The sequence below is a fragment of the Pan troglodytes genome, chromosome 1 (genome assembly GCF_028858775.2).
Source record: "Pan troglodytes isolate AG18354 chromosome 1, NHGRI_mPanTro3-v2.0_pri, whole genome shotgun sequence".
In the NCBI taxonomy this organism is placed as follows: Eukaryota; Metazoa; Chordata; class Mammalia; order Primates; family Hominidae; genus Pan; species Pan troglodytes.
Window position 1 is genome coordinate 521,227 of NC_072398.2, and position 23,136 is coordinate 544,362.

Genomic DNA, 23,136 nt, shown 5'->3' on the forward strand with positions numbered 1-23,136 from the left:
ATTCTTTCAAGAGTGCATCAGCTGCAGTGGTGTAGGGAAGATACGAGCTTGCCTTAGGGTTACCTGGATAAGTATCCAGATTTCTCAGGCAATGGGCCGGATCTCAGAGCTCCCATGAGATTATGTCCTTTGTCTTTGGCTCCCAGGGTGGGTAGAGAAAGGCCAGGAGGTGGGGGCAGAGTTAGGCGTGTCTGAGCTCAGACTGTCCTTGGGCAGGGCTTGCTGTATGGCTGCTGTGCGGAATTGGGGTGTCTGAGCTGAGATTCTCATTGATCAGGGCTTGCTGTGGCTGCTGTGTGGATTTGGATGTGGTCCTCAGACTGATGGAGTTATGTTTCCAGGGGGATTATGACTGCCTCTGCTGTGTCATGCAGGTCACCAGGGAAGTGGGGGAAACCGGCAGTTACAGGCTTCACCCAGCTCCCACGCAGCCCAAAAAGCTGGTCTCACTCCCACCTTGCACCCCCAGTAGCACTGAGTTTGTTTCCAGGCAGCTGGTGAGCAGGGCTGAAAACTTGCCCCAGGCTACAAGCCCTTTATGAAGAAAGCAAGCAGGGCTTTTAGGTTTCATGCCTCTCTGTCTGCCTCAGCTTCTGAGCTTGTATCTGCACTCCCAGTTTGCCCCCTCCCCTAGGTTCTGTCCAGGAAGCTTCACATTAGTCAAGATTATCACAAAATTGATCTGAAAGCTTCCTTCTCCTTGTAGTCTTTCCCCAATTCCACTGGCAGCCCTCCCAAAGGACCCCTGCAAGACAAAGTCAGAAATGGCTTCCCACAGGGCTCTTCTTGTTGCTTCCTCTACTCGTATATTTTGCTCAGCTCTCTAAATCCATCTCAGCTCCACGTAAGATTAAATCCTTTTCCCACCATGTGGACCTTCAGGTTCCCCAGTGAGGATGTGTGTTTGGGGGTGGAGCATCCCCTTTTTACACTTTCACACATTTTGGCACTCAGTTTTTGGCACGGAGCCTACAGTGGCCGCCGCCTCCTTCAAAGGGTCTTTGGATTCTCTTGGCTTTCCTGGTATGTCCTATGGTAGTTCTTGGAGCAAAAGTTCACAGTGTGAATCTCCACATGCTACTCTGTCCATCCAAGTGGGAGCTGCAAGTTAGTCCTGCCTCCTATCTGCCATCTTCCTCTTCTGGAGTCCACAAGAGGGATTATAAACAAACTACTTTGTTGGGACTAATAATCTGGTCCTGGCTTAGTGTGAAGTGAAGCTCACTCCAGGCCACTTATGTCAAGCTGTGTTAATTTGTACCCTTCAGCAGTTTATGAGAGACTCATTTCCACAGGCCCCGAAATCTACAACTAGGGGATTTCATATATCTAATCTGAGCGGGGACATTGGTTCTACACGGAGACAGTGCAGAGATGAGCTGTGCTGGAGGCCTCACCTGTAGGTAGGGTCTAGACTGGGAGACAGGCATTGGCCCACAGAAAGTAAAGGACACAAAGTGATGTCCTTCTCCACTCACTTCAGCTTTTCTTCGACACTATTTCAGATGCTTCCTTCCTGGCTTAGCTCTTCATTCAAGGTGAGATATGGGAACAGGATTGTGGAGGCAGGTGACTCCAGGTGTGGAGACTAAGGGGAGGTGTACATGGCAAGAGAGAAGCCAGAATATGGGGATAAGAAAGGAACAAGCTGTCTGTGGTAGTCATCCATGATTGAGATGATGTGTGGACCCTGAGTCAGACTACCTGGTTCAAATGCAGGCTGTCTTCTTTTTACCCATTTGATCTTGGCCTCTGGCTCTCTACTTCTTATCCATTTCATCTTGGACTTGTGGCCTCTCATACCTCATCTTCCTTACAGTCCTCCATATGAAATCCCCCTAAAGTAGGAACAAAGCTTTGGCCAACTGCTCCTCCCATCTTTCCGTGGTCTTTACTTAGGAACTGTGTGTTTAATATACGTGACACAGGGTTTCTCCCACATCCCTGAGCAGAAACAAGCTGTGTCTGTATTTTGCACTGTACTCACCCCCATGCTAAACCCCCTCATCTACATCCTGAGAAACAAGGATGTGGTGGGGCTCTTCAGAAAGTTCTGGGAACACATCAAGTCTCTAAACAGAACGCATAAATATCAATGTGGAAAACAACGGTAGAGGGCAAAGATGCAAAGACTTCAGGAGCATCTCATTTTCCAGCATGAGGAATGTTGTTCCATCGTATGAGACAACCATTTGGTTCAATTTAATTTGAAATATTAATTTGCTCATAAAAAGCTTAAGGGCTGGGTGCGGCGGCTCATGCCTGTAATCCCAGCACTTTGAGAGGCCTAGGCTGGTGGATCATTTGAGGTCAGGAGTTTGAAACCAGCCTGGCCAACATGGTGAAGCCCTTTCTCTCCTAAAGATACAAAACTTAGCCAGGCATGGTGGTAGGTACCTGTAACCCCAGCTACTTGGGAGGCTGATGTGGGAGAATCATTTTAGCCCGGGAGGTGGAGGTTGCAGTGACTAGAGATCACACCACTGCACTCCAGCCTGGGACACAGAGCAAACTCTGTCTCAAAAATAAATAAATACATAAATAATGAAAAGCTTAAGAACTTTTTATTAAGTAGTTTCTAACCATTGTTTCAAAATGGCTGAACCCAACTGTGTTTCTCCTTGAAGCTAGATGATAAGCATAGACAAAGTTCCAGTCTTCTCTCTTTATACCTGCTTTAGCCATTTCTCAGTGTCCTTTGAAGCTCAACTCTGTCCAGGTATTGCTAATCTCCACTGCTGTAAGTATCAGCTTCCTAGGAAAGACAAAAGTATGGTTTCTCAGGGGCAATACTAACACAATAGATTTTCTTTTCTCTTCATTGCTCTGGAAATCTCAACATGTTGGCTCTATTCTCTTTTCCTGTCTTGGGTGGAAACTTCTGGTAATTCTCAGATAAGCAATAACTCAGCTCATTTATAATACAAGAAGACTTTCTCTTCTGTAATAAATACAGCCAGCCTTGAGTAACAGTACGTAATCTGTGGGTGAGTAAGGAATAATAGGCTTCTCTCTTGACTTTGTGAGCTCATCCCATTCTCACTAGCTCTAGATGCTTACTCTTCCTTGAGTCAGTGCAGGTGGAACTCAGGGGATAGAGTGGAAGTAAGGGGCTAGAAAAGCCTTACCTACCTGCCACCAATACAGAGAAGCTTCCCTCCAATTTTTGATGGTTTGATTATAATATGTCTTAGGGGTAGTTTTGTTTGGATTGAATCTGATTGGTTACTTTTTACCTCACTGTACCTGGTTATTTACATCTTTTTCCAGGTTTGAAAAGTTTTCTTCTATTTCTTTATATAAGCTTTCTACTCCTTTACAGTTCATCTCCCTTATCTCCAATAACTCAAAAATTTGCTGTTTTGTTGTTATCCCATAAATCTCATAAGTTTCCTTTATTATTTTTCATTCTTTCCTCTTCTCTATTTTCATATAACCTGTATCTGAGTTCACAGATTCATTGGCTTGATCCATTCTGCTGTTGATGGTCTCAACTGCAGTTTACATTTTGTTCATTATATTTTGCAGCTTTAGAATTTGTTTGATTTTTAAGTTATTCCAATATTTGCTAAGTTTATCATTGTGGTCATATTGTTTTCGTCATTTGTTTGAATAGTTTCTGTGTATTTTCTTGAAGTTTGCTGAGCTTCCCTAAAACTGTTATTTCAAATGCTTTGTCAGGTAGTTTATGCGTCTCCATTTGTTTGCTTGGTGATGTATGCTTTCTTGATTTTTCTTGCGTCTGCAGTCATGCATCTAATATAATAGGTACTTATTCCAGTCTTTGCAGACTTGTTTTATCCTGAAACATTCTTCAATAGTAAGCCTGTCTAGAGATTCTGAGCAGGTTGTCTGGTGTGGTCCCTAAGCTCTAGTTTGCTGTGGTGGGGGCAGCCCTAGGTGGTGCCCTAAGCCTGGGACTGCCACGACTGGTGCAGTGCAGTGCTGTAATCCCATGGCCACTGGAACTGGTGTGGGTCCCAGATGATATCCTGTGGCCACTGGGGCTGGTGCAGCACTGATGCAAGTCTGAAGCCCATGTTCACTGAGGCCTGCCTGCCAGTGGATACTTTCCAGAGCTTAAGGCCACTCTGGGTGGGTGGCAGTGATGATGACTACAAATTAATTCTGCTTTGCATGGTTTCTGCCTAGTGTTGGTGTAGATCTGGAGGCTCAGTCTTTGTGTACTGGCCTGAAGTCAGTGGTTGTGAGGGCTGCCTGGTTTTCAGTTTTTCTGTAGTGGGCCTAGTGTTGGGCACCAAGACCAAGTCCCACACTTACTTCCCTTTTTATTCCCCAGGTGTTTGGTATCTCTCCCTGCACTGTGCTGTCTGAGGTTGGGGATAAGAAATGGAGGTAATGAAAACTCTCCTTCCTGCCGTCTTCAATGTTTGTTATCTTATTATTTTATAACAAGATGAAAATTGTATCACCAGGTTCTATGATCTCTCACATGGCTTTACTAGCTTTTGTGAAGGTATGTTGTGTAAGAATAGTTATTAAAATTGATGTTTCTATGGGGATACAATTGTTAATGAGTTCTGTTCTGCCAGCTTTCCCACTCTCCTCTCGTTTTACTTTTTTGATTGAGACCTTTGAAGCACAAAAATTTTGAAGTTAGATGAGGTCCAATTATTTATTTTCTTGTTGCTCATGCTTTTGGTATCATGCTAAAAAAAATGCTAAACTTAAGGTCTTGAATATTTAACTTTATCTTTTCTCATATTTTTATAATTTTACTTCTTATGTTTAGGTCCCTGATCAATTTGAGTTTAAGTATGATTTGTAATCCCACTTCCTTCTTTTGTTTGTGGATATCTTCTTGTCTGAGCACAATTTGTTAAAGTGAGTATTCTTTTCCCATTGAATAGACGTGGCACACTTGTCAGATGATTATTGACCATAGACACATGCGTGTATTTCTCATTAGATTCTCAATTGTCTTCTATTTATGCATATATCCTTATTCTGTTATCAGGCTTTTAAAATTAGTGTATCTTTTTGGCAAATTTTGTACTCAGGAAGTGTAAATCCTCCAACTTTGTTTTTCTATTCAAGGTTGTTTTGGCTTTTTGGAGTCGCTCGTAATTTCATATGATTTTTAGTGTTTTCTACTCTTGCAAAAAAAAAAGGCATGGAATTTTTATAGGCATTGTATTGAACCTGTGGATATATTTTGGTTGTATTATCTTAACCACAAGTCTCCCAATCCATTAACATGCGATGTTGCTTCATCAGTTTATGTTTTATTTGCTATTAGCAGTGCTTTGTAATTTTCAGTGTGTTAGCTGTTTAACACTACTTTAAGTTTCTTCTTGAGTAAGTGTTGGTAGTTTCTGTGTTTCCAGGATTTGGTTTTCATCTCATTGAAGGTATCTAGTTAGTATTCAATTATTTGTAATATTCTCTTATAATTGCTTGTATTTCTGAAAGGCTAGTTGTTATGTACCCATGTTATATTCATATTTATGTATTCATGATGTAAGACTTCTCTCTTTCTCTCTTTGGTAAGTTTACCTAAAGTTTTGTATATTTTGTTGATTTTTTGAAAGCTCGAAATAGTCAAATTGTTTTTTCTATTCTGCATTATATTAATCTCCATTCCAATACTTTTTTTTCCTTCTGTTTGCTTTGTATTGAGTCTGCTCTTCTTTTTCTAGTTCCTTAAGGTGTAAAAATATATTATTGTTTTTAGATGTTTCTTCTTTTTTTGAGGAAAGGCAATCTAGCTAAAATTTTCCTTCTAAGAATTGCTTTAGCTGCATCCTATATGTTTTGTTATGTTTTAAGTCATCTGAATATATTTTCTAACTTCATTTACAATTTCTTTTTTGACCCACCGGTGCTTCACAGTGTGGTGTTTAATCCCCACATATGTGTAACTTTTGTAGTTCTCCCTCTATTTCAGATTTCCAGTTTTATTTCATTGATTGGAAAAGATACTTTGAATTAAATCTTTTAAAATTTAGTCTCATTTGTTTTGTGGCAATTTATCCTGGAGAATGTGTTATTAGTACTTGAGAAGCATCTATACTCTGCTATTTCAGTATTCTCCACATATATATTAGGTCATTTGGTTTATAGTGCTGTTCTAGTCACTTACTACTATATTAACATTCTGTCTAAGTGCACTGTGCATTATTGAAAATGGACATTTAAGTATTGAACTCTAAGTATAGAACTGTTTATTTCTTCCTTTAATTCTGTCCACCTTGGCTTCATATATTTTGGGTCTCTGTTACATTCATTTATGTTTACAATTTTTATATCTAAAGATCTATATTACATTCTCCAAGGAAGATACACAAATGATCCCAAACAGTATACGATTTTTTTTTACTTATAAAAATTTTTGTCATAAACTCACTTTGTCTCACATTAACATAGCCACTCTGGCTATCTTTCGGTTACCAACTGCATGAAGTATCTGTTTATCTTCATGTATAGTATATGATAAAATGTTATATTCACAGATAAAACAATTTAAAGTATAAAATTCTGATTCAATATGCTTTTTAATTTCCTTGAACACTTTCTTTTCTTCTAAATCTATTTTCTTTATTCCTTTAATTATTTTCATATGCTTAATAAATTCAGGAATGACAAAGTTGAAATACAACCAACTACATAGAAGTACAAATGAACACCTCTCTGCAGACAAACTAGAAAACCTAGAAGAAATATATAAATCCCTCGAAACAAGGAATTTATCTATTTCTCCACCCAAGATTATTTAACCTCCTGACATTAAGCCAGGAAGAAATTGAAATCCTGAACAGACCAATAATGGGTTCTGAAATTAAGTCAGTGATTAAAAAAAACCTACCAACCAAAACAAGCCCTGGACCAGATGGATTAACAACCAACTCCTACCAGACACATAAATAAGAGTTGGTACAAAATCTTCTGAAATTATTTTTAAAATTGAGGAAAAGAGAATATTCTCTAAGTCACTCTGTGAAGCCAGCATCATTCTGATACCAAAATTAGGCACAAATACGACAAAAAAAGTAAAGTTCGGGCCAACATTCCTGATGAACATAGACACAAAATCCTTCATGAAATACCAGCAAACCAAATCCAGCAGCACATCAAAAAGTGAATTCACCACGATCAAGTAGGCTTTATTTCTGGGATGCAAGGTTGGTTCAACAAGTGCAAATCAGTAAATGTGATTCACCACATAAACATAATTAAATACAAAAACCACATGATCATCTCAATAGATGCAAAATGATTTCTCATAACATTCAGCATCCTTTCTTGTTAAAAAGCCTCAATATACTGGGCATCAAGTGAACTTATCTCAAAAAAATAAGAGCCATCTATGACAAACCCACAGCCACTATCATACTAAACAAGTAAAATCTGGAAGCATTCCTCTTGAGAACTGGAACAATTTGAACAATTTCAGTTTTCAATTTCTCATCAAAAATTGTGTTGACATGATTGATTGAAGTATTTTATCTCCCTTTCTCCCAAATACCAGGCTACAGACAGGATGAAAAATTTTAAATAAACATTAAAATAAATAAGTCCAGATTGGTCATTAAATTGAGTATTTTATTTTTTATTGTATAAACTCAAGACGTACAACATGTTTTGATGTAGATATCTATAGTGAAATAATTACCACATGCTAGCCATTTAACACATCCATCACTGTCTGCAGTTTACTTTTTTGTGATAAAAACACATATAATCTAGTTATTCTCTTAGCAAATTTGTAATGTATAATAAAATACAACTATAGTCCTTCTGTTGTACATTAGATCTCTAAATATCTTTATCTTACATAACTGTAATTTTGTCTTCTTTTACCTACATTATCCCAATTTGTCTACTTCCCTGACTCTGGCAACTGCCCTTCAACTCTCTATTTATCTTACTCAATTTCCATTTATTTTACACATAAATGAGCTCATGCTGCATTTTTCTTTCTGTGCCTGACTTGTTTCACTTGGCATATTGTACTCCATACTTTAAAATTTATTAAGCTTAAAGAATTAAAGAAGTAAGCTCTAGTTGCCTAAGAAGTTAATGTACCCAGAAATATAAATCTCCGAACAATCATGGAAAATGTGTTACAACTATATCTTTTTTCAAGTAGGTCTTATAAATATTTTCTATATTAATACTGACTATGCTCTCGTTTGGTTGTCATTCTATTCTGAGTTTTTAACCCTCTTGTTTATCCCAATCTCTCCTCCTCAAAAATGAATAAATGCATTGACTCGAGAAACATTTATTTTTGAGAGTCTGTTTTGGAATAGGTGCTGTATTTTAGGCATTGGAAAGACACTAGTGATAAAAATGGTAAAAAGCTTTATCTCCTGGATCTTACATTCTATGGTAGAGAAGAGATAATAATCGCAAAAAAACTATCAGGAATGATAAACATTATAAAGAAGAGTAAAACAGGGTGTGTAGGAGATAATTACTGCTTTATATTCACTGCTCAGAGATGTCTTCTCTGATAATCAAGATAGCAGAGAAGAGACCTAAATCAGTTGAAGAAATGGGTCACAATGTATCGGAAAAGAGACCACCAGGCAGAGAGAATAGTAATCTTTTTTTCTTTATTCAGTGTATTAAATGCATTGTGTTTATTGATATACCCCATTAGTTTAATCATATTCCCTCACACTTTGTTATTACCTTTATTTTAATTTCCATTTTTAAATTTTTGTGATGAACAAATAAAATTGTATATATTTATCATGTACAATGTGATATTTTAAAATATGTATATTGTGTGGAATGGGTAAATTGAGGTAATTAACATATGCATCACCTCACATACTTATAATTCTTTGCAGTAAGAAGACAAAATCAACTCTTTGCCTTTATTTCAAAATTATTTCATTGTGTGGTATTTAGTATTTTCTATTTAACAAAATTTGTATATTATGTACAAATACCTATGCATAAAACATATTTTATAAGACTAAAATATCCTTAATTTCCCTCTCTTTACACAGTATCTACTAGTTTCCTAGCATAAGGGAGAACAGAAAATATTTCAGAAGATATGTCTATTCTCCTTTCCTTTATCATTCAGTTGTAGCCAATATGTTTACACTAGTGCTTATCACTTTTCTTTACACTTGCTTTTATACTTTCTCTGTCATCTTTCTTATTTTACAATCACTCACAAGCCACGGAGCAGCCATTCAGCTTCTTCCCCATCACTCCCTTTAAGTTCTCTCCTGACTCAGGGTGATTCCCATTTCACATCTTTCTGTTGGCCGATTGTCATCTCTTTTTAATGGGTCATCAGTTCTCTGAATCGTCATATTTCTGTTTTAAAATGTTTTCTCATTTATAAAACTGCTTTATTAAGGATTTGGTGTTGTAGAGTATTTGAAGTTTATATCAGTATTTAGCTCTGATTTAAGGCAATAATTTTGGGGTGGATTTATTTTTTTTCTATAGTATTTTTGGAAAGACGTTGCATTTTCTAATTTCATTTTTCAGAATTTGATTTGCCTTTCCACTTGTTACCAGGTGGACTGCATGGGACTGCAGGCATTGGGGAATATTCTTGTTTCTCAAGCCCTACAGCTTCGTTGTATGCATTCCTGCTGTCTTCTCCATGTTCATTTCTACCACCTCCCTACTCCTGGTTATGCCTGGGATGGCGACCCCCTTAGTTTAGGCAAGATTGTCCTGTTATCTCCACCACTTCTTTCCCAGGTGTACTCCCTGCATCTATCTCTTCAATAATCCTCAGATTGCTACCTGGCTCCGTATCATCAGGCTTGGGTATAGCAGTTTACACTTACGAGAGGACCCTCTCCTTCTTGGGGAATAATATTTCCTGGTATTTTTTATCACTACCACCACCAGTGACCTTGACTGGGTCTCTTCCCTGCAGGACTTCCTGCTTCCATTATGGAGTTTCTGTACCAATTCTGATGAGTGTCCGTGACTTTCTTCCCCTTCCTTACATGTAATTTATAGTTGATGGATTGCCTTTGTCTCCTGATTTCAGTGAAGGAATCATTTGTGCTTTTTTTCATTTTTTTTGTCTTGGATGTTTATTATATCATTGGAGAATTAAAGTAGGATAAAAAGATTGGAAGACTATCTAAAAGTTTGTATCAGCAACTAGGACTCCCTTATGTATGTTTGAACAGTTTTGTTCTGTTTGCTTTTGTGAGAAATGAGATGAATTGATGTGCAAAGTGTTATTAGTTAGGGTGCCTCAATATAGGCCCAGGAAACATTGGAACACCAAAATGGATGGAGCAAACATGAGCAGAACACAAAAAAGAAATAAACAGCAATATGATAATAGTAGGGGATTATAATACCCCACTCTCAACACTCATAAACAACAAATTTACCCAAAAATAAAGACAATTTAAAAATATCCTGAGACAAACAAAAATGGACAAATAACATACCAAATTATGGGGTGCAGCAAAAGTAGTTCTGATAGCTACCGAGACAGAGAGAGAAATGATCCCAAATAAGCAACCTAACTTGGCACTCTGGGAATTAGAAAAGAAGAAAAAAGCCAAAAGTTAGAAGAAAGAAGAAGGTTATAAAGGTTAGAGCAGAATTAAACAGATAAGAAAGACGAAAAGATCAGTAACACGAGCAGTTGGTTCTGTAAAAACGTGAGGAAAATTGGCAAACCTTTAGGTAGACAAACCAAGAAAACTAAGAGAGATGACTCAAATAAAACTATAAGTAACACAGGAGAAATTACAGTCAATACACCAAAATACAAAGGGTCATAAGAGATCACCATGACCAATTATGTCAATAAATTGAGTAACGTAGAAGAAATGGATAAATTCTTAGACATGTATGTCCTGAAGAAAGAATAAACCTGAACAAATGAATAACTAGTACAGAGATTGAATCACCAATAATAATAATAATAAACTTAAAAGTTCAGGACTTGATGCTTTTACTGGTGATTGCTACCAAATATCTAAAGACAGATTAATGCTATTCTCAAACTTTTCCAAACAATTAAAAAGGGTGCACTTTCAAACTCATTTTTTCATGCATTACCCTAACACCAATGTCAGACAAGGACGGTATAAGAAAATTACAGGCCAATTTTTTTTATGATCATGCATGTAAAGATTCTCAACACTAGCAAACTGAATTCAATACGTTCAAAAGATCATTTAGTTGAATGTTTTCTTTCTTCTGAAATTCTTCATTTTGCTTCCAAATGTCATTTTTCCTTATATTTTATTTTTTCATTAATCAAATTTAATTTTAAAATTTCCAACTAAAAAAATCGGTGAGTTTAATAAACATATTTTTAATTAACATTTAAAAAAAGCACAAGTTTGTAAATTGTATATTTTCTGTCCATTAGATTTTGGTTTGAGTATTGGGCCAATTGCACGGTAAGCTTTTTAATTTTTTTCCAGAAGTAATCCCAGGACCTTAAATCTCCACTGAAACTCTCGAAGTTTAATTGGTCAGCTGGGATTGTAGTCCCTGGGGTGTTAAAGCATTAATAAGCCATACCTTAAGTCTGGACCATTTATCCCTGTAGGGAGTCCCTCTTCTCCTCTATTCTCTTTCAGAACTACTTATTACTTTAGGTTCAGTGTATGTAGCATATGGTGACTTTATGGGTTTCAGTTTTCTGAACCCCAAATATGCAAAAATATAGAAAAAGCAGACCAGGCATCCCACCTTCTGTGTGCCACTAAGGGAGCATCTCTTCCTCTTTCTCCCCTAATAAGTTGTATATTATTTTCTCAGTATTTTAATTTTTTGCTATTTATATTATCTGAGATTTATCATTGGAATCACACAAATATTAAACCAGGAAAGATCACCCAGGAAGAAATTGAGATCACCCACAATATCAGGTATTCTAAAACATGTTATATGAAAATTGTAATAATTTAAAGCATGAATCACAAATCTTGCAGGTAGAAATGTCAACATATTTCTTAATTTTTTTGAGGAAGAGCAACTTGGATGAATATATGGATGTAAACTTGCTGATCAACTACAGCCAAAAATTACATTGTAATTTTAACGTGTCCCTAAACTCGACCCATTACCAATCCTGATAAGTCTGTGCTTAGGATTATGTAGATTTTCAAAGGATTGAAATGTAGTTGCCTTTTCCAAATCTTGACTAGCTTGTCTGACAAGGTAGGATCATGTCAAGTAGATTGGACTGAGGTGATCCCTTTATTTTAAAGAGCAGTCTTTGGCAAACACTGATCCTAGAAACTGATATGATTTTGCTCTTGTTGATGAATTTTACTTATTATAAATGTTTTTAAAAACCAGGGAAGGAAACATAATCTTAAAACCACTCATTTGTGTCCATCCACATTATACTGTAGAGAAGACTGACTTTTTTTTCAGGTGATTATTGTAGCAAAACATTTTAAGTTTTATTGAGATCGTTTGTCATGTCTAAATTTGTTCATCATAATATATCCTGAGCTTAGTTCAGTGCCTGGCTCATGATAAATTTTATTTATTTAGTGTGGTGAGAGCACTTAACAGGAAATTTACCCTCTTACACTTTTTCAGTGCACGATTCAGTATTGTGAACTCCAGGCACGGTGCTGCACAGCCAATCTCTAGGACTTCTTCATCTTGTGTCACTGAAATCTTATACCCATTGCACAGTAGATCAAGAGAAGAAATACTTGATATACGGCACAAGACCTATAGAACACGCAGGGAAAACTTCCGGCATCAGAAAACCTGTTCATTGCTGAGTTCATTCATTATATTCACCTCCTTACACCACAATGCTAACCCATGAATCTAACTGGCTGTGACAAAACTGTCTTTCATAAACCTACAGACTTTAAGATTTATGGAAAGAGAAAGACCTGTGGCATCCTAGAATTCTAACATCCACTCTTGGATCATCATGACCACTTAGCAGAGCTTTGCACTGAGTTCCAGATAAAGAATATCAAACTCAAGGATATAGCAGCTCTTGAATAATGGGCAAGATAAATGAAGTGTTTGGGAAGTAGAAAGATAATCATGAAGTTCAGTCATTAAAGTCTCGCCCTGAACAAATGCCATGGACTTGACATCATAAAAAACATAAAATAGGTATAAGTCAAAAATGTTTATTTTGGGAAATTATATTTAAATCAAAAACAAAAATATACTCATATGAAAGACAATAGAAAATTCTGTCACCAAGGGAAATAAAACTCTAATTACCAAAATAAAATGTAAACAAAATAAAACTTACATAAACATATACATTCATGCATTCAAAAGAAGTTGCATAGAATTTTATTTAGCCATATCTCAGTATTTTGGAATTTTGCAAACACCAAGAGTCGCAATAATAATACATAATCTTCGTCTCTCACTCTGTTGTTTTTTCCTCAAGCTTGGGAAAGATAATGTGTGAGTGGATAGAGTGATTTTGGGGATCGGGATGAGACAGTTCTGCTTAAGGCAACTTCTTTTAGGATGGCAGGAGGTAGCAAGAGAAGAAAGGGCAGAATAACCATTACAGTTTACACCATATTTATAGCTATAATGGCTTAATGTAATATGAAGTAATTACTTTCAATTACTTTTTAATAACAGATATATACAATATATGTTCCTTAAAATGTTTATCTAAAAGTTTAAGAAATTAAAAATCTTTAATCTTCTGAGAAATCATCTAGAAATTTAAATTTCTGAATTATAGGTAAATGTATTATAATTATATCTTTTTTCAAATAAGCCTTACAAATATTTTCAATATTGATACTGTTTCATTTTAAATGTGCCACAAACATGATGCTGTCGTTTCATTGTCATTCTAGCAGTAAGGATTCTGAGTCCTTAGCACTCTGTTTGACCCAGCCCCCTCCTTCCAGGAAATGACTAAATATACTCATTCAGAGCATATTTATTTTTGAGCATCTACTTTGGGGCTACCACTGTGTTAGGCTTTCAGCAGACACCAGTGATAAAAATGAGCAAAATATCTCATCTTATTAATATGATACTATATTGTGGAAAAGAGAGAAACAATTGTAAAAAATATGTTCAAGATTGTTAATTTTATGAGGAAAAATAAGACAGGATAAGGGACAGATCAGTCCTTTTTTTATTAATTGGTCATTGAAATATTTTCTGATAATTGAATAGCAGAGAAGAGACCTAAAAGAACTGAAAAAATGGGTTCTAGCATATCTGGGGAAAAAGACTCAAGGCAGAGGGAACCGTCTTCTTTTTCCTTTAGTTAAGTGTGTTAATCCCATTGATGTTTATTGATATGTCCATTAAGTTTAATTGCATTTTCTCACATTTTGTTTTATGTTATATTCCCTCTTTTTTTATTTATTTTTTATTTTTTATTTTTGACAGAATACCAAACTATATTTACTGTTTACAGTAGTAAAGGACAACAAATAATGTACAAATTGGTGAATAAACACAACAGAGCCAACAAACATCCCACCCGAGCCCATACAGCAAACAGGAAATGAGAACATTTCAGCAAGATTTCAAGCAAGCAAGAGACGATGGGTCATCGTTCAGGTGACTATAAAAAGGCGGAGAATGGCCACCAAGCAGCAATGGAGCCTCAGGGAAGGACAATAGGCAGAACTATGAAAATGTTTAATTGGTATAGATCCCAAAATATTTCACAGAACTGAAATCACCAGACTAATGCATAAATTCAATACATATTTGGAAAGCAGCACGGCACAAACCCACGAGAAGAACATGAAGTCATCATTCCATGGGTTCATTTGTAACCACACTTGGAAGTAGCTCTTATACACGACAATGTAACTGCAAATTCAGCAATACTTAGTCTTACTTTTTTATGTATAGACCATAATCATTCACCAGAAGCAAATACTAGAAGAAATCTGAGGCCACAACACCATTACCAAATGAGAAATGTGGGAATTTCTTCAATATTAAGAGGGAGAAAAAGGCCAATTTTGGTTGTGCCAATCCTTGCCTGTGTACCAACGCCAGGTACTGAGCAGGGAGTGGGGTGGGAGGGGTGGCAGGGGGGTGGGTCCTGGGCCTCAGACCCCGAGGTTACATGCTTGAGGGCCAGAGAGCATGTGGGGTCAAATTACCAAAAGACTCGGTTATTTTTTAATCTTTGAAGAAGCATTCCAGTATTTTCCCTTCAACTTTTCCATATACTGACAAAGCTTAAATTTGCAATATTTAGCATTTTAATCACCTGTGCCTGTAACAGCAAGTGACAGTCTGTCCTCCCTACCAACCTTGCCCCCAATACCTGTCCAACAGCTACATCCCCACTGCGGGAAACACCAATTCTCTATGTGACTGGAGTGAGCAGGGGAGAGGCAACCAACTCAGGAGTCAGATCCCTGGCCAGACTAAAAGCGAACATTCAGGCTATAATTTTGGGGTTAAAAAAATGTTGTAGGAGGGGGGGAAAAACACAAATGAGCACACAAAAGTACCCAAAATATCTTGCAACTCATTTTACCTGAACAAAGATAACAATTCTGATTGGCCCAATTTAAGTTACAGATTCATCCCTGCAGATATAGTTTTGAGTTGCACTTGAAGTACATCAAAGAGAGGAAAATCATCGTGGTGAATGTCCTCGAGTTTCCGCAGACGCCTTTGTGGTCGGCATGGTCACGTGCTCACCATTCAACAGCAATGCGAGGATGGACGGCCCGGGCTGGGGACGGGCCCTCTAGAAACTGTGCCCTGCCAGGCTGCTCTCCGGCACACCTCCCGTCTGCTGCTGGAACACGTCGATGGTGTCCTCGTCCTCCATCTCCAGCTGTGCTGGAGTGTCAGTTTCATTGATTGGCTGCCCGTCGAACCTGAATCTGATCTGCCTCATTGACAAGCCCTGCCTCTCGCAGTAGGCCTTCATCAGCTTGCTCAGCGGCGTGTGCCTCTTGATCTTGAACTGCACCACGGAGCCGTCCTGCCCGGCCACCTTCAGGTTGATGTGATCATTCTCTGTCTTCACACCCTCCTTGGGCTTCTCCTCGGACATGGCTGCGCGAGCGGCGCGGGCAGGCGGCGCGGGGGAAGCAGCGCGGAGCGGGCGAGTCACGCTCTCGGCCCCGCCGCTCTCCCCTATTCCCTCTTTTTTTAAAAAAAAGGTCTTTTATTAAGTGGTCTATTATTTTTTCCATTTAATAAAATTTTTATATTTTTTCTATTACCTTTATGCCAATACTTTTATAAAGTATAGAAATATTTTTATGAAGACTAAACACTGTCATCTTTCCATTTACACAATGTCTATTGATTCCCCAGCATACGTAAGAATACGATAGCTTTCTCTCTCTTCTTTTTTTCCTTTAGCATCCAAATTTAGTCAATATTTTTTAGTTTATTACTATATCTATCTTTATGCTTCATGCTTCACTACTTATCAACTTTAAGTATTATTTTATTGCTACACAAACTATGAAGCAACCATTTGGCTTATTTTTCATCATTTTCTTCAAATTCTTTCCTGGGTCAAGCTAATTTCCATTTCACATATTTGTGTTATCTGACAAATTATGTCAATTATCAAGTCTCTGCTTTCTAGTATCTCTGCCTCATGATGGTCTCTCATTGCTAAAATTGCTTATCAGTGATTTTTTCTTTGTAAATTAAGTATGGTACTATATCATGAATTCTGCTACATGTCAATAATTTTTGGGTGGATATATTTATTCTGCTAAGAAGTTAGCTACTTATTTTTTTGTGAATATTCTTGGAAGGAAACCGAATTTCCATATCTTATTTTTAAGATTTAATTTGCTTTTTCAGTTATTACTGGGTGAATTCCATGAATTTATAGGCACTGGGGAGTCTTGGCAGGTTTCTCAGGCCTTGTCAGACTCATTCCTGCCGTCTTCTCCCTGTCCTCTTCTGTATCCTACCCCCTCACCGTGGGCGGGCCTGGCATGGTGATCAGTGTAGATTAGGCTGCCCTGTTAGCTCCAGCACCTCCTCCCCATGTGGTCTGTCTTTCCATTTGCTCTTTTGATTGCTTCCTGCCTCCTTGTCTGTCATAATTGTGCACAGAAGTTCATGCTGATGTGACGACATTCCTCATCTAGGAAAAGATGTTTCCTGATATTTTTGAGCACTGCCACCACCAGTAACTTTGAATCCCGTTTTTCTTCCCTGCAGGGTCTCCTGGTTCAGATCTTGGTTTTCTGCACCAATTCTGATGTGTCTCTTTCTGCCTTACATGTAATCTGTAGTTGGCGGGTTTTCTTTCCCTGATTTCATTGGAACAGTCACTTGTACATTCTTTTATTATTCATTGTCTTGAAAGCTTAGTATACATTTTAAGAATAAAAGTAGAAAGATTAAGATCAATAGTATAGCTAAAGATATATACCAGCATCAGAAGCTTACTTTATATATTTGATGAGTTTTGTTTTGTTTGCCTGTGAATAATGGTTTGAGGAAGGCAAAGGTTGCAAGGGGTTATTGGTTAGAAGTCTCTCACAGAGGTCCAGGCAGAAAACGGTGTGTGCTAAGATAAAGAGGTAGTGGAAGAGGCGAGGAGAGACACCAGCAAACACACACACATGCATATGCGTGTAACTGCATACAGTTGATAGGAAATTAGTTAAAATCATACTATTTTCTCAGTACATGATTAGTTAGCTGGTGCATCCATTATTTAGCCTGTGCATTGTAACTGTTGTCTATTCTTAACCTTATTAGCAACAATAGTAACATAGGGAATGAACAAAGTGCTTTGAGAATGAAATTTATTTTTTGTCTTTCCCTGAAATAATTCTAGCTCAAATAATGATGGTTTTACACAATTCCTGATCAGAGGGTTTTTGTATAGTTTCATTCTCTTAAGGAAAAGAAAGTCTTAAATTCCACAACTTCTGACCTCAGAGAAATCTATATGTAGTTACAGAAATAAGGCAATCTCCTAATTGCCTGCTAATTACATCATGTACACAAACACACAAACACACACACACAAACATGTGTTGGAAAGTTACCAAAAGTCATAATTAGAGTGTAAGTTACCTATTAGCTTAATATTTGTTCAGTTTCTCTTTCTCCTCTGCTACTAAACTTACAACTAAAACACCTGATTTGGCATCTTCTTTTGTGATCAGAAGGTAGGGAAGCACTTTGTGCTCCACACGCAGCTATGTGTGATTTTCCTTAGTCTTCTTTTTCACTTACTTTTAAACACTAATTTTGCAAAAGCGTTCCTGTATCTCCACATCCTCTCCAGCATCTGTTGTTTCCTGACTTTTTAATGATCGCCGTTCTAACTGGTGTGAGACGGTATCTCATTGTGGTTTTCATTTGCATTTCTCTGATGATGACCAGTGATGATGTGCCTTTCTTCATGTTTGTTAGCTGCATGGATGTCTTCTTTTGAGAAGTGTCTGTTCATATCCTTCACCCAATTTTTAAGGGGGTTGTTTTTTTCTTGTAAATTTAAGTTCTTTGTAGATTCTGGATATTAGACCTTTGTCAGACAGACAGATTGCAAAATTTTTCTCCCATTCTATAGCTTGCCTGTTCACTATGATGATAGTTTCCTTTGCTGCACAGAAGCTCTTTAATTAGATCCCATTTGTCAATTTTGGCTTTTGTTGCCATTGCTTTTGGTGTTTTAGTCATGAAGTCTTTACCCACGTCTATGTCCTGAATGGTATTGCCTAGGTTTTCTTCTAGGGTTTTTATTGTTTTAGGTCTAACATTTAAGTCTTTAATCTATCTTGAGTTAATTTTTTATAAGATGTAAGGAAGAGGTCCAGTTTCAGTTTTCTGCATATGGCTAGCCAGTTTTCCCAGCACCATTTATTAAACAGGGAATTTTTTTTCCCATTGCTTGTTTTTGTCAGTGTTGTCAAAGATCAGATGGTTGTAGATGTGTGGTGTTATTTCTGAGGCCTCTGTTCTGTTCCATTGGTCTATATATCTGTTTTGGTACAGGTACCATGCTGTTTTGGTTACTGTAGCCTTGTAGTATAGTTTGAAGTCAGGTAGTGTGATGCCTCCAGCTTTGTCCTTTTTGCTTAGGATTGTCTTGGCTATATGGCCTTTTTTTGGTTCCATATGAAATTTAAAGTAGTTTTTTCTAATTCTGTGAAGGTCAAGCTAGCTTGACGGGGATAGCATTGAATCTATAACTTACTTTGGGCAGTGTGGCATATATATCCAAAGGATTATAAATCATTCTATAAAGTCACATGGACACATATGTTTATTGTGGCACTATTCACAACAGCAAAGACTTGGAATCAACCTAAATGCCCATCAATAATAGACTGGATAAAGAAAGTGTGGCACATATACACCATGGAATACTATGCAGCCATAGAAAAGGATGCATTCATGTCCTTTGCAGGGACATGGATGAAGGTGGAAACCATCATTTTCAGCAAACTAACACAAGAACAGAAAAGCAAACATCGCATGTTCTCATTCATAAATGGGAGTTGAACAATAAGAACACATGGACACAGGGAGGGGAACATCACACACCAGGGCCTGTTGGTGGGTTGGGGGGCTAGGAAGGAGGGATAGCATTAGGAGAAATACCTAACGTAGATGACAATTTGATGGCTGCAGGAAACCACCATGGCATGTGTATACCTATGTAATGTGCACGTTCTGCACATGTACCCTAGAACTTAAAGTATAATTTAAAAAAAAGTTTGCTTTGGCTTTCAATATAATTCTACTTAGACAACTCTTATAGAGTAACATGTACACACATTTCATTTTACAAATTCTCCCTTTTATTTTGACTTGGCATTTGACAATATCACTTTGATAGTAGCTTGTGAATATTAGTCAAGATTTGTATAGAGGTCGGGCACAGTGACTCATGCCTGTAACCCCAGCACTTTGGGAGGCTGAGTCAGGTGGATCACTTGAGGTCAGTTGTTCAAGAGCACCCTAGCCAACATGGTGAAACACCATTTGTACTAAAATTACAAAAATTAGGCCGGGCACAGTGGCTCACACCTGTAATCCCAGCACTTTGGGAGGCCGAGGTAGGTAGGTCACCTGAGGTCAGGAGTTCCAGACCAGCCTGGCCAACATGGTGAAACCCCATCTCTACTAAAAAAAAAATATATATATATATATATATAAAATATATATATATACACACAAAAATTAGCTGGGCATGGGGCCTGTGCCTGTAATCCCAGCTACTTGGGAGGCTAAGGCAGGAGAATTGCTTAAACGCGGGAGGTGGAGTTTGCAGTGAGCAGAGATTGTGCCACTGCACTCCACCCTGGGAGACAGAGTGAAATTCCATCTAAAAAAAAAAAAAAAAAGAAAATACAACAATTAGCTGGGAGTGGTGGCACATGCCTGTAGTCTCAGCTACTCTTGAGGCTGAGGCAAGAGAATTACTTGAACCCGGGAAGCAGAGGTTGAAGGGAACAGAGATCACGGCACTGCACTCTAGTCCAGGCGACAGAACGAGACTCCATCTCAAAAAATATATATATTTGTATACATATAACAAAATATTTGCATCAAAAGGACATTGGGTCAGTTGCTTTACCTGCATAAATACATCATTTGAACATATAAATATATCGGTGTAAAAATGGGCAAAGTACAAGAATAAGCAAAGCGTGAATAAATACAAATATCAAATAAAACAAATGTTAATACAATACTTTTGTTGTTTGAGTAAAACTTTATTCAATAAAAATAGAAGGAAGTGGCATTTCCCGCCCATGGATTTACGTTGAGGAAAGTTCTATAGGTCTTCACAACATGTTTTAGGTGATATATAAGGAAGATAATTATACTGTAAACGACTGTGGATTACCATTCTTGACCTCATTACTTTCTATCCCCAAATATTAATCACTTAGTATTTGAAGCTGAAGAGTCCTGAAGCTGCAGGAAAAATGGAGGAAACCAACAACAGCTCTGAAAAGGAATTTCTTCTCCTGGGATTTTGAGATCAGCCTCAGCTAGAGAGGTTTCTTTTTGCCATCATTTTGTACTTCTACGTCTTGAGCCTTCTGGGGAACACTGCCATCATACTAGTATGTCGTCTGGACTCCAGACTCCACACTCCAATGTACTTCTTCCTCAGCAACCTCTCGTGTGTGGACATCTGCTTTACCACCAGTGTTGCCCCACAGTTGCTGGTTACCATGAATAAGAAAGACAAAACCATGAGCTACGGTGGCTGTGTAGCCCAGCTCTACGTGGCCATGGGGTTGGGCTCGTCTGAGTGTATTCTCTTGGCCGTCATGGCTTATGACCGCTATGCTGCTGTCTGCTGGCCACTGCACTACACAGCCATTATGCACCCCAGGTTCTGTGCGTCTCTGGCCGGTGGAGCATGGCTCAGTGGCCTCCTCACCTCCCTAACTCAGTGCTCCCTCACTGTGCAGCTGCCCCTCTGTGGTCATCGCACACTGGATCATATTTTCTGTGAGGTGCCAGTGCTCATCAAACTGGCCTGTGTGGATACGACTTTCAACGAGGCAGAACTCTTTGTGGCCAGTGTAGTCTTTCTAATTGTCCCGGTGTTACTCATCTTAGTCTCCTATGGCTTTATCACCCAAGCTGTGTTAAGGATAAAATCAGCTGCGGGCCGCCAAAAGGCCTTTGGGACCTGTTCGTCTCACCTGGTTGTGGTCATCATTTTCTATGGGACCATCATATTCATGTACCTTCAACCGGCCAATAGTAGATCCAAAAACCAGGGAAAGTTTCTCTTTTCTATACCATAGTCACCCCACTTTTAAACCCCATTATCTACACTCTGAGAAACAAAGATGTGAAAGGGGCCTTGAGGACCCTGATACTGGGAAGTGCTGCTGGACAAAGCCACAAGGACTAGGAAACACCTGGAATTCTAAACAAGGGAAACACCTCAAGGCAGCGTGAGGGTTCATCCTCCCCAGACATTCCTCTTGTCAATCCCAAAGCCACAGGGACTAGGAAACACTGGAATTCTAAAGAAGGGAAACACCTCAAGGCAGCGTGAGGGTTCATCCTCCCCAGACATTCCTCTTGTCAATCCCAAGACCACAGGGACTAGGAAACACCTGGAATTCTAAAGAAGGGAAACACCTCAAGGCAGTGTGAGGGTTCATCCTCCCCAGACATTCCTCTTGTCAATCCCAAGACCACAGGGACTGGGAAACACCTGGAATTCTAAAGAAGAGAACCACACCAAGGCAGCATGAGGGTTCATCCTCCCAGACATTCCTCCTGTCAATCCAAGACCCTATGTTCTATCTGGAAAAAAATGTTTGTCCTTCATCCACCTGCCATCAAGGTTCATGTAGTATCCATTATTTCCTTCTAATGTGCCAGCCCATCTGATAGACTTCTACTAATGCTTCAAAACTCAGCTGAAATGTCACCTGCACTCACTAGCTGTCCTGAAACACCATCCTTCTCATCCTTGTGCAGAATTGTTTCATATGTTTCCATAGCACTTGATCCACACTACCATTTCTACATTTCACATTTGAGATATATGTATACATATATCTCTAACTAGGCAAAGCAATGTATATAACAGACTGAAAAAATACATGACCATTTTCCCAGAATATGTCACTTTTAACCAGAGAATGGAACCATCCCACTCTATTGGCTTATTTACAACACGAGAAACACAAATATTAACAGTTGTGATGCTTTGGTTCCACAGAATTGTGGGATGCAAATAATGACTAATATTTTATTAAAGGAATCAAATAAGCAAACTTGCATTAAGGAGATTGATTCATATATGGTTAATTCCCTTTTTTATTGAAGTGTTTAAAAGTTGAGTAAAATTGCCATATACTAAAATGTGTTTTAACATATTTATACAAAATTCATAAAATAAGTTATTGTTTTTGGCCTTAAACTCTGGAAAACAAAGTTATTTATGTAATTTTATACTTCAAAAATTTGAAATATGAATCCCACACACTGTCTCATGTTAATGATCATAGTTATATGTTTGTTTGGTTTCCAAAACAGCAAAAAAAATGAAATATTTAGAAGCATTTTAATAAATGTATTCTTATATTTGACCAAACTTTCACTTTGATTTAATTCTCTGTCTCTATCTCTCTGTGTATCTTTGTCTGTCTCAGCCTTTTTCTCACTTTCTTTTCCCAAAACGATTGAACTTCATCAATTCGTCAACCTCAAGTATTTTAAGAAAACTGTGCAATTATAGAA

At 37.9% G+C, this 23,136-nt stretch overlaps 2 protein-coding genes and 1 long non-coding RNA gene across 8 annotated transcripts in view; 1 reads left to right on the plus strand and 2 right to left on the minus strand.

Annotated features, from left to right (window-relative positions):
- LOC134807922 (uncharacterized) overlaps positions 1-23,136 on the minus strand; it is a 49,867-nt gene that overhangs the window by 14,713 nt on the left and 12,018 nt on the right. For 4 of the 6 annotated variants that reach the window (XR_010149564.1, XR_010149561.1, XR_010149557.1 and 1 more), the window contains one exon: positions 538-2,755. This is a non-coding gene — a long non-coding RNA (uncharacterized LOC134807922). Of the gene's footprint in view, positions 1-537; positions 2,756-23,136 lie in introns of those variants that run through there. The other 2 variants (XR_010149556.1, XR_010149555.1) reach the window with 1 other exon arrangement.
- On the minus strand, positions 14,337-16,059 carry LOC740716 (small ubiquitin-related modifier 3). Its single transcript, XM_001142787.7, has one exon. It carries the CDS (start codon positions 15,974-15,976, stop codon positions 15,665-15,667), a length of 312 nt encoding a protein of 103 aa, XP_001142787.1. The 5' UTR covers positions 15,977-16,059; the 3' UTR covers positions 14,337-15,664.
- Positions 19,931-22,818, plus strand: LOC469775 (olfactory receptor 2G6). Its single transcript, XM_009441858.4, is given in 2 exon segments — positions 19,931-21,663; positions 21,666-22,818. Coding segments are annotated over 2 exon segments (945 nt in total). The 5' UTR covers positions 19,931-20,846; the 3' UTR covers positions 21,794-22,818.